This window comes from Stegodyphus dumicola, chromosome 2 (assembly GCF_044657685.1).
Source record: "Stegodyphus dumicola isolate Sdum_Otavi_A_Nest chromosome 2, ASM4465768v1".
Lineage (NCBI taxonomy): Eukaryota > Metazoa > Arthropoda > Arachnida > Araneae > Eresidae > Stegodyphus > Stegodyphus dumicola.
In genome coordinates, this window is record NC_140769.1 from 169776640 (window position 1) to 169788858 (window position 12219).

Consider the following 12219-nt stretch of genomic DNA (forward strand, 5'->3'; position numbering starts at 1 on the left):
GTGTTTTTTTTTTCCCAAGCAATGTGAAAAATTAATGTGAATTATGTGTGTATAGTGCATACGAGAGCTCAACTGTGTACGTGTAATGTGAAATGTTTATATAGTGCTAACGAAATGATAAAGTGCAGTGCCTTTGCAAGTGATATAAAGATTGGTGTGAAATGTGTAGGTAATGCTGACGAAAGTTCAAGTGTATCCAGCAGAGAGGCATTTCATTTGTCCAGTGATCGGACAAAATTTTTTTTCTTCGTCCGGAGGGAATGTGAGAACACAGAATTCTCACAGTGAACACGGTGGCTGTATCGATTCTTAAATTGTTATCGTGCCCTGCCACGTGCATCGCAGTGGATAAAAACTGGAAGGACTGGTTTTGTCTTCCTTTTTCTGCCTGTCGTCGTGTTAATGAGCGTGTGGGCCTTCGGGCCACACACACACACACACACATACAGCTCTCGCCATCGTCCACGGTACTCGATCTAAAGTCCATTTTCAAGGATGGAGGAGAAAATGTGTTCTTGTACGAAGAATATAAGAAATCAGGTAAACTTTACTGATTAGGCTGCGAGGTAAAAATTGTTCCTGTGCTGTGACTCAACGTGTATAATCCTGACAGTTGGATGTTTCGAAGTGACGACCATGTGCGCCAATTTCAAGCCTATCTGCTAGAAATTTGATCTTTTCTATCACGAGTAAGTGCACTGCATATTAATTAAGCTTCTTGCAAGATGCTGATAAGTAATGTGCCTTTGATGCAGCAAGATTAGGAATTGCAATATACCGTAAAAATGAACGCTGTGACAGTCCCGTCGGACTAACGAGTAGCACATGCCGCAGGGCATTCATGAATGTGTTTTTCTCTTATAACATATCGAATATAGGCTAATCAAGAAAAGTGTATTTTTGTGATTTATATAGGTTAATCAAGAAATGTGTGTTTTTGTGATTTAATAAATGTATATTTAAAAGAGAGATACTGATTCATGCATGCCTTATTGGGTAAGTCATTTGATTCTTATTATTAATAATCATGCAATGTACTAACCACTAAATTTTTAGATTAACGATTTATGCGGAATTAATTCGCATTTGATACTCTTAGTATATTTAATTTTATACGATCACGGCCAGCAACACTACAATATGACACAAGAAAAAGGAACTTTTTGAATTTTTTCTGGAAGCATCTGAAACAACTTACATTGAAAGAAATGTTTAATAAAGTAAACAAATAAATATTAAGCTTTTCCCCCCCCTTTTTCTTTTCTCTCTCTCTCTCTCTCTCTCTCTCTCTTTTTTTTTTTTTTTTTTTTTTTGTAAATTTTGATACCCTTTAGATCATAATTGTCCTAATAAATCCGGAATCGCTAAATTGGCGAATCCGGAATCTCCGAAGTCCCGACGAGTCCGGATTACGGACTTTGTACTGTATATATAAAATTTCATATATATATAATGCGTAAATCAGTGTGTGTGTGTATATATATATATATATATAATATGTAAATCAGCTTTGTAATTCAATTTAGCAACAGGCTTTAAATTCCTCATTTTTAATTTGGTTATTTTTCTCACTGTATTCTAAAAATAATAATATCTTTCCTGACTGCACCATTTCGAGATTAATCTATGCCACAGAGCTTGCGGAAAGCTGATGACGTAACTTATTGGCAGCTTAAAATCAAAATTTTGAGAAGTGAATTTTTTATGACCTAAACGAAAACCCCATCTTGGCAATGTTCCAGATTGGATAAATTTGTACTTTTAGCTTGAACACTATTTCACTGTGCTCTCTCCTTATCACAGCAGTATTAAAAAATGTAAATGTTCCTGAAGGCATGATTAGAGTGTCAAGTAAACTGTGGCCACTAAGTGAATTTAAATAAAAATGGAATTTAATCTACCTTGGCTGTCACATTTCTTAGTCATTACAAATTTTACATTTTATGCAATCCGAATTCTTCCTCTTCAATATAGATCTATGATCTGCCTTTTTTTTTTTCATAACACACACACATATATATATATTTCATTACATATATATATATGTTGAGTGTGTGTGTATATATCTATATACAAACATACACAAACATTGAAGTAAAAATATAGAAAATTCAATTATTGTTTTGTATTGTAGATACGGAAGATTATGCAAAAGCTTTTATGTGGACTTGAGTACATTCATGATAAAAAATTTATGCACAGGTATGGTTAATTTTTTATTGCATAAGAGGTTTCATAGGTGTAAGTTATATGTTGTTTCATGCAGATATTATCAAGTTAATTCTCAGAAGCTGTGTTACTTGATTAATTTCTAATTTCTGTTCTGTATCTCTAGGAATCTGAACCCTGGCTGTATATTTTTTGACAAAAATAGTGAACTAAAAATAGGTATGTTGTTTTTAATTTCTTATTCATTAATTATTAATTTGAAACTGTAATCATTGCAGTAAATAAAATTTTGCATTAACTTAATCATTCATTGATTATGAAATTCCTTTCTCGAAGCAAATTTTGAACATGGACGAATGATGCCTGCAGGATATGTGCCATCTGAAGTCAAGGCTGTCAGAAAGTAAATACGAATAGTTTTCCTCATTTTCTATGTAGTGAATTAAACTTCTACATAAACTTCCAAAATATTTAGCAGAAAAGTCATAAGATCATATGGGATTAAATTCTGTCGCTAATTATTTAGTGCTATTCCACTACTGATAAATTTTTCATTTTGTCATTTGAAACATACTATCTAATTAAATCAGTTTTTTTTTTTTTTTTTTTTTTTTTTTACAGTATGGTTTTTGGTATAAGATGTGTTATATTGATTTACTACATTTTGTAAATACAATTCTAAAGTACAGTCAAAAGTTGTTAATCCGGACTCGTCGGGACTTCGGCGATTCCGGATTATCGATTTTTCCGGATTATAGATCATCAGTTTAAATCTCGTAATATGGCATGCAGAAATTCTAAAATTAAAAATATGAAACCGTAATTTATGAAATAAAGAACAATTATGATCTAAAGGGTATCAAAATTAAAAAAAAAAAAAAAAAAAAAAGCTTAATATTTATTTGTTTACTTTATTAAACATTTCTTTCAATGTAAGTTGTTTAAGTTGCTTCGTTTTATGTGATCATACTTCCTCTTTAATTCTATAAACAGACATAATTTCTTGTTCAGTTACAAAGATCCGCTGTTCAAGTCCCGTAATTGCTGTGCCGAGAATACCGACTAACTTGTCAATCGAAATTTTTTCGTTTTCACTAACCTCTCTGTCCCATTCTTCATGTCTTTATCCATTTTTTGCAGCAATTCCACTTTTTGTTTGTTGGACATCGAAACATACTTTCGTTTTGTAGATCCTTTGGGAGTTCCAGCATCGGAAATTCTATTTGACATAATCGAAAGTTCAAGTTTACTTTTATAAAATTGCTCTTACAGTCTGCAAAATATAATAAGCGGGATCCAATTCGAAGATTAAGAAACAATGCAATCATTAACATTAACTGAAATAGATAATTAGATAATTTTAGCTTACACCGTCCGTTATACATTAAACGCGCAGGTGAAAACGTATTCTGCACTTGCGCACACGCATATGTCAAGGTCTTACACGCACGCGTAAAACGCCTGTGCGCATGTGCCAACGCGGCGCATGTGCCAACGCGGCGCATGCGCAGAAAGTTTTTAGCTTTGAGGTCCGGATTATAGATCATTCCGGATTATGGGTGTCCGAATTAACGACTTTTGACTGTATTTGAAGAATTTTTTGGTTTATTGAATAACTTTATTTTTTCTATATTATAAACCAGGATTGGGTTTCTTTGGGAAAGAATTATTTTCTACCAGTAAAAGAAACTGAAAAAAAAAAGGGGGGTAATAAACAGTAGTGCATTCATGGGATTGCTGAAATGGATATATTCTGTTATAAAGTTTAACTAAATTAAAAATAAATGTTTTATCATTTTTGCAATAAAATGTGAGGTAATTTAAGTAATTTTCTCCCAAAAGAGTAAAAAAATGTGGTAGTCATCTTATTCTTATGTGATACTTTATTGATATTTTTCCTTCTGAAACGTGTTAAACCAATAGAAAAATTATCATTAAAATTTAGGACTTTACAGAATTTTTTTTAAAATTGTGTTTCAAATTATAGTTTAAAAATATTCATCTGTTTTAAACATGTTGCAATTTATACAGTATTTTTTTTTCTTTTCTTTGATTTGTAAAAAAAAGTGTGTATTGTTTCTTTGCATGTGGATTTGCATTAATGTCAGGATACAGAATTAAGTGACTGATAATATTAATTAGTTTCCTTTCTGAGCACTTTCCTGTATCAGTTCCTAATCATTTTTACTTCAGTCTTAGAAAAGACAGTAATATTTTTTTTTTACCCTTAAGAGTGTATATTTTTTATGCTGTAACAAAATAAAGGATATATGTGTATTGCCAAACAAAAAGCTGTTGCTAGCATAACAAATTACATAGAAAATTAAAATAATAAAATTACTTATATAATAGTGCTATATGTGAATAAAATATAGATAAACTAATAAGTTGAAAAATTAGTTCTTCCATTTTGGCAAAAGAAACCTGTTTCTTTTATCTGGTTTTTACCATTGTAGAAGAAACTTGCTATCCTTGTCAATAACATTAATGCTGGCTTAGTTATGGTCCCTATAGTAAAGGGAATACTGCAATTGATATACAGCATGTATTTTTAGTTTCTTCATTGCATTTCAGGAATGTTTTTAAGTTATGTTAATTATAGTAATATTATGTACTATATTTAATATTATGTACTATAATCTATAAATGAGTAAGGTCATTTGTTTGCTTATCATTGCATTTTGCTTCAAAATACTAATTTCTTTCAACTATAAATAATTAACAGTATTTTTATACCAGGTATACCAATTTTTTATACTGGGTCACATTTTCTTGGTGTTAATTTTTAAGTGAAAAAACATTTCTAGTGATGTTTTGGTAATCCATATCTTTCCAGAATTCATTCTATCCTTAAAAGTCCTTAGGTTTTCATAAAATGATTTCTGGTCCTTAAAAGTCCTTATTTTGGGTCAAAATTTGCAAACAGCCCTTAATTTTGCTCAGCTGGCATTTCTATCCTTTTCCTATGACTTTCATTCTTAATTTGAACTAACATTTCAAATGAATATAGAGTTCAATCCACACAGAACATAATGGAGTTATGCAAATTGGTATTGTAAACAACAAAGAAATATTAGCCACCCTAGAATGCAAATTTCAGGATGTCTGATCGGCTAGTCAACTAACCTCTTGAAACAGATAATATCAACTAAAAATTATCTATCTTTATACTGAAAAATAGTTCTTGGACTATAATCTAGTAACTGTGCTTCGTCGTACACTAAAGGAAACATGACCTTCAGAAAAGTTAAAAGTCAGATTTCATGAAGACCACCCTTCCACCCACAGTTATTGGTGAATTCATTTTAAGCGTATGAACAAAAGACATAAATGGAACCTTTAAAAAAGTATGTTCTAATAAAAAAAAATGCTTGTCTTAAAACTATCTGAACTTGGCCACATATTTGTGTAAAAATTTCAGCTGCCTTTGCTCCAGAGTCACTAAGAACGTGGGGATGATCAGGAACAGGCATGTCAAACTTGTGGCCTTTGACTAATTTTTCTTCAGCCCTCAGTTCACCTGAAAAAAAAAAATTATATAAGTATAATTGTAGTGTACAAAAATTAGGATTCTGCTCAGTATTGAAGTTTATAGTGCAACCTCAAGTACAGTCAAAAGTCGTTAATTCGGACGCCCATAATTCGGAATGATCTATAATCCGGACATCAAAACTAAAAACTTTCTGCGCATGCGGCGCGTTGACACATGCGCATAGGCGTTTACGCGAGCGCGTAAGATCTTTTACGACTGCGCATATGAGTGTGCGCAAGTGCAGAATACGTTTTCGCATGCGCGTTTTATGTATAATGGACGTATAAGCTAAAATTATCTAATTATCTATTTCAGTTAATGTTGATGATTGCGTTGTTCCTTAATTTTCGAATTGGATCCGGCTTATTATATTTTGCAGACTGTAAGAGCAATTTTATAAAAGTAAGCTTAAACTTTCAATTATATCAAATAGAATTTCCAATATATATTTGTTAATGATCTAAAGCGAAAGTATGTTTTGAAATCCGAAATCTGTTTATCAATTTCACGCTGCTCGGCGGGAGAAACGGCGCAGCGGACGCGTAATGAATTGGAAGTTGATCTGTCAGCACTATCCTTATCTTCAGGGCAGATATTTTTATTTTATTTGGCTTATAATTCCTTACCAAATTAGTATTTCATCTCGATGTGCTCCGTCTTTGATATGATTTAAAACAAGTTCCTCGTCATTATAATTCGCTTCCGATAGCGAAGAAAGTGACAGAGGTTAGTGAAAACGAAAAAATTTCGATTGACAAATTATTGAACTTGAGACTTGCAATTCTCTTCCATTTCTCGACATTCTGGTCACACGTAACACATCCAACTTCAGTATTACGGTTTACCATAAACCATCATCAGTTTGCCTTCCACCACACTTTAAATCATGTCATCCAACTAAACAAAAGTTAGCTTCATTTTATTCCTATGTTTTCCGTGCTCTTCAAGTTTGCTCCTCCAAACTATCCCTTGATGAAGAACTAAATTATTTATAAGCAATAGCTATTGACAGGGGCTTTTCACCCAACATTATTAATCAAGCAGTTAAAAAATTCTCATCTCAACACACTAAAAGGCACACTCTTGTTTTAGGAGATTATAAAAATTCTGTTGTCATTCCCTTCTTTCAATCAGTTAGCTATAAAGTTGCATGTATTTTGCAGAAATTTAACCTTCGGGTTGTTTATTCTCCCATCAATAAAATTCCGAGTTCCATACTCAAGGACCCCATTCCGGATATGAATTCCTGGGGTATTGATAGGATTCCTTGCCAGTGTGGTTTAATTTATATTGGCCAAACAAAGAGAGCCTTAAAATTTCACGTCAAGGAACATGAGGCATATGTTAGAAAAAAGGAAACACAGAAGTCTTCTGTTGCTCAACATTGTTGGTCCGAAAATCACACTTTCAATTTTTCTGTTGCCAGAATTATTCAAAAAACATCTTCCATTGGAGAACTGGATTTTCTAGAGGCATTTCACATTCAAAAAAACCTTTCTGTTCTAGTTAACGATCCTAATTCCAATCCATCTTTGCCTTCGGCCTTTAAAGAAATTATGTTTTAGTTCTGGTTTCACCAACAGATGGCACCACTTGCTTATTCTTGTCCAGGCTTTCTTATCTTATCTAATCATTATTTCCTATCTTGTTCATTTGTGGTTTTGCAGCTGAGGATGGTGGTTCGGTAAAACCATCGAAACTGGTCATGTTAAAATTTTCAAATTATAATGCTGATTTTTGTTGTTTGACTTCTGAATTAGTATTTGTTCGACGTGTTCTTGTGTTTTAATTAATCTGAAAATTCAAAGAAAAATTATTTAGGAAAAATTTTATCACATAAAGCAAAAAGAAATTTATTTTTCAAGGGGATATTGAAGAAGATGGTAACAAAGAAGTAGATAAATTACAAGATGGTTCAGAACCTAGTAAGAACATTAATTCATTTGTTGGGAAAATATGTAAAGTAAATAAACAAAAATATCCAGTAAAATTATAAATATTTTCTAGTGTTATTCTGTAGTTTTAGTGCACAGGTGTTCTAATATCTTTTTAAAGCCTACATAGTATATTATATGATTGTCTGTTATTTTAAACTTCAAATTTTCATTTGATTGTGATTTCAGTAGTGATATTTTTAAAGAATACAGTAATACCTCCTGTAAGGAAAATCTCTATTTAAGGGACAATTCTGTTGGTCCCATCCCTTTGAATTAGGCATGTATTTACCTCTTAACAAAAGATGTCTGCATTTAAGGTACAAAACGTCTGATCCAGTGTGTGTCCCTTATTGGGAGATACTTTTCTGTATTTATTAAAATAAAAGAGTATTTTAATAGTGACCATATAAATCTTCTCTAAGATATTTGGGACTACACTTAATAATAGAAAAAATAAAGAAACAATTATAAAAACTCAGTTAACTTGAATGATTTTGCAACAAAGAATATAAAACTTGTATAAAATCTTTATTTTGCCATACCTGACATATCTTCAGAATGCAGAATTGCCTATTTCTGAAAGAAATTCTTACTGGTTTGCCCCAGAATGTTCTTGAAGGCAGGTCAAAAGCTACTTAAACCCTGCCTGTATGTGGAGTAGCAGTTTTATCGTGAAGAGTATCTTGAGTGTGTTAAGTTCAGTAGTAGTGCTTTGAGATTAGCTTGAGAGCAATTGACTAAGTCAGGATCTGTACTTTAGTGCTTTGCCATGAAACTGTCTTTACCATTATAGCCTGATAGCCTGAAGGCTGTGTTGCTGATTGTTTTAGCATGTTTATCATAGTTTTTCGACAGCTATAATGAATCTTTGAATAATGAATCTGTCCTGTGAAATACTGACAAATAAATTGTGTTTTGATTCTTCATCAAGTGATGTCATCAATCACTCCAAATCCATGAAAACAATGAATGCAACAATGTGAACGATTTTATTGGGCCTTGCCAAGTTTGATGATTTTAAGATCAGTTTGCCTACAAAAACTTTGATTTTGTTAGTGAACTTCATGATGATTATTTTTAAAAATATAAGAGTATTATTATGATTAAAAGTAGAAACAGCATTTTAAAATTTTGTTTTCTAGAAAAATAATATTAAATTATTTTTGTTTCTATCTGTCACATTTTAAAATGACTTCCCCTTTCATTATCATGATTTCTGCATATCTTGATTCTGAAATTTAAACAAGCTAATAAATATTATAAAGCAGAAATTTTAATTACTTTTTAGCAAAAACAAAAGAACTACTGTAATTATGTTCAAATTAATTTGGTCTAATTTGCATAAGTGTTTTCCCCTGTATAATTCTTTCAAAATACTTAATAAATATATTGTCAGCTTTCTCTGTAAAATTCATTTTATGCTTTTTTCCAAAATTCTTTCAACAATCTCTTTATTATTATTATTATTATTATTATTCTTACAAAATTGGCAAGTATTTTATTGGCTAGAAATTCAAAAAAATCTATAACAAAGTTAAAAATACGAACAAAATATAGGAGCTTTGGTGGCTAATGGGCTACTCCCAAAGCAGTTTTATATGGCCCATGAATACAGTTAAATTAGATATTAATTGTAAATGTGGCATTGCAAAAACTTTAAGATTTTAATTAGTGAGTTTACATTATTTTCATTGTCATCAAAAGTGAATATGAATAAATAATTAGCAATCCTGTAAATGGAGCTAATTTGCAGTATAATATAAATCTTATACAGAGATTTGAAGATATTTTGTAGATTATTATTAACTAATAAATTATCATTAAATGAATAAAACTTTTTTTGAGGTCCATGACTTAAAAATGTACAAGTTAAGTGTTTATAAAAAATATGTTATAAAATAAAGAGTTATAAAATGATTGTGATTACAAGGCATAGTAAATGTATTTATATAGTAAATGGGAAATAACTTGAAAATATTATATGATTAATTTGACAGTGATAGCTGGAAAAATGGAAAACTGCTGGTAAATTACATTTTTAATCGTAGCCCATGATAAAGTTTAAACAGTAATAAAATTAATGATAATGAAATATAGCAAACTGAAAATAATGCAAAACAAATGTTGAAATTAACATAATTGTTAGAAATCTATGATAATTTTTTTGTTATTTTGCTAAGAGGCGATTTTTTCACTGTTTTTCAGAATATTATAATGACATTATATTATTTCATTTCTTTCTAATAAATTATACTTACTTGCTTGAAATCTCTGAAACTGAACATGGGAATGATATTATATAAATAGACTTATTTTTTCATGTTGATTTTAATTTTTGCAATGAGAATATACAAAGTCTGAAACTAACAAAAATATGTATATTATTTTATGAATTAGATTCTTTAAAGCTTTTAAAAATACCCCATAGTGATTTTTATTCATTTCAGCTATCTAGCTACTGCACAATTGTCGGAAGAGAATAATACTGGAATTGACATTTGGTAAGTTTAGAATTAATTTATGTTTTGATATATATGAAGATTAATTGTCACAAGGAAATATGAGTTTAATTGTCATGAAGAAACATTGCATGAGTTTAGTTTTCACGAAAAAAAATTGCATGAGTTTCTGTACTATAATATACAGTCAAAAGTCGTTGATTCGGACACCCATAATCCATAATGATCTATAATCTGGACCTCAAAACTAAAAACTTTCTGCGCATGCGCCGCGTTGACACATGCGCATAGGTGTTTACGCGTGTGCGTAAGACCTTTATGACTGCGCATATGTGTGTGCGCAAGTGCAGAATACGTTTTCGCGTGCGCATTTAATGTATAATGGATGGTATGAGCTAAAATTATCTAATTATTTATTTCAGTTAATGTTGATGATTGCGTTATTCCTTAATCTTCGAACTGGATCCGGCTTATTACTTTTTTCAGACTGTAAAAGCAATTTTATAAAAGTAAACTTGAACTTTCGATTATGTCAAATAGAATTTCCGATGCTGGAGCTCCCAAAGGATCTACAAAACGAAAGTACGTTTCGATGTCCATCAAACAAAAAGTGGAATTGCTGCAAAAAATGGATAAAGACATGAAGAAGGTAACAGAGAGGTTAGTGAAAACGAAAAAATTTCGATTGACAAGTTAGTCAGCATTCTCGGCACAGCAATTACGGGTCTTGAACAGCGGAACTTTGTAACTGAACAAGAAATTATGTCTTTTTATAGAATTAAAGAGAAAGTATTATCACATAAAACGAAGCAACTTAAACAACTTACATTGAAAACAATGTTTAATAAAGTAAACAAATAAATATTAAGCTTTTTTTTTTTTTTTTTTTTTTTTTTAATTTTGATACCCTTTAGATCATAATTGTTCTTTATTTCATAAATTAAGGTTTCATATTTTTAATTTTAGAATTTCTGCATGCCATCTTACGAGATTTAAACTGATGATCTATAATCCGGAAAAATCGATAATCCGGAATCGCCGAAGTCCCGATGAGTCCGGAATAACGACTTTTGAATGTATATTATTTCTCCTCTGCATCTATTATTTCTAATTTAAAAATCAATTTTTATTGCCTAGATTGAATAACAAGATTTGTGTATAAATCAAGGCTGGCAAGTTGCTGCCAAGTTAGTAAAGCCTCTAGTAATAAGTAGCAGCAAATGGCAGAACCTCAGAAAATAACTAAAAACTTATTCTAGTACAGTAATTAGTAGAGGAAAATGTATTTTAAAATGAAGTTCTGTCTGATTTTTTCCTCAAAAAAGCATTTATAACATCAGTTTTGCTTTTAAATGCTAAAGAGTATTCTAATTTATTGTAAATAAATGAATAGCTGGAGAAAATTCTTTGGAAACACAGCAATAATTTCATGTGTCGCAGCATGCTGAGTGCAACAATAAATATATGTAGAGGCTTAGCAAGGTTTTTGTGTATTATGATTTACACACATGAAGATGGTTTATTTTAAATAACAAACTTTTAATTACAACATAACAATTACTCATTAAATGAACATTGATGATATTTGCATTGAAGGATAAATCTGACCGAGTGCGGCGGTGACGAAGCGTGAAGTGTTGTGTGAGTGCATCTCGAAAATCTCCATTAGAGTTACAGCTAGAGATTCAGCACGCAGTTGGCAAGTAACAAAAATAAGTTCCTTTAGTATCACCACAGTACTTCCCTCCAGTGTCAACAAAATTAAAGGTACCAAGGGTTAAATCAGACCCTGTGTCCAGAACATGTATGCTGAAGAGCACTTTGCTTCTGGAATTCAGACACAGGTGATGATGTAGTGGCAACTGTAGGTGTAGACACATGGAATGAAATTATAGGTTCCTTTGAAGCAGATGTGATTGAAGTATTAGTCTTGACAGTTTCTGGTACAAAAATAAATTTAAGTTACAGTTTAAGATGATCAAGGCTCATCACTATCTTTTTGTTTCCCATAAGTATCTGATAGTTCTTAGATGTGCAACCTAGAACCAGATGTGGACCTGTATAAGTAGGCTTCAAAAACTTTTTGGGTGCATCATACTTTAGCACATGTGAGGATTCAGCA

At 31.2% G+C, this 12219-nt stretch overlaps 1 protein-coding gene across 4 annotated transcripts in view; it reads left to right on the forward strand.

Annotated features, from left to right (window-relative positions):
- The window catches only part of LOC118203973 (uncharacterized), a 159518-nt gene that overhangs the window by 95844 nt on the left and 51455 nt on the right, over window positions 1–12219 (forward strand). For all 4 annotated transcript variants that reach the window (XM_085811431.1, XM_085811432.1, XM_085811433.1 and 1 more), the window contains exons 8-11: window positions 2135–2202; window positions 2336–2388; window positions 2506–2572; window positions 10086–10139. In XM_085811431.1, the coding sequence (XP_085667557.1) occupies window positions 2135–2202; window positions 2336–2388; window positions 2506–2572; window positions 10086–10139 (242 nt within the window). The remainder of the gene's footprint in view (window positions 1–2134; window positions 2203–2335; window positions 2389–2505; window positions 2573–10085; window positions 10140–12219) is intronic.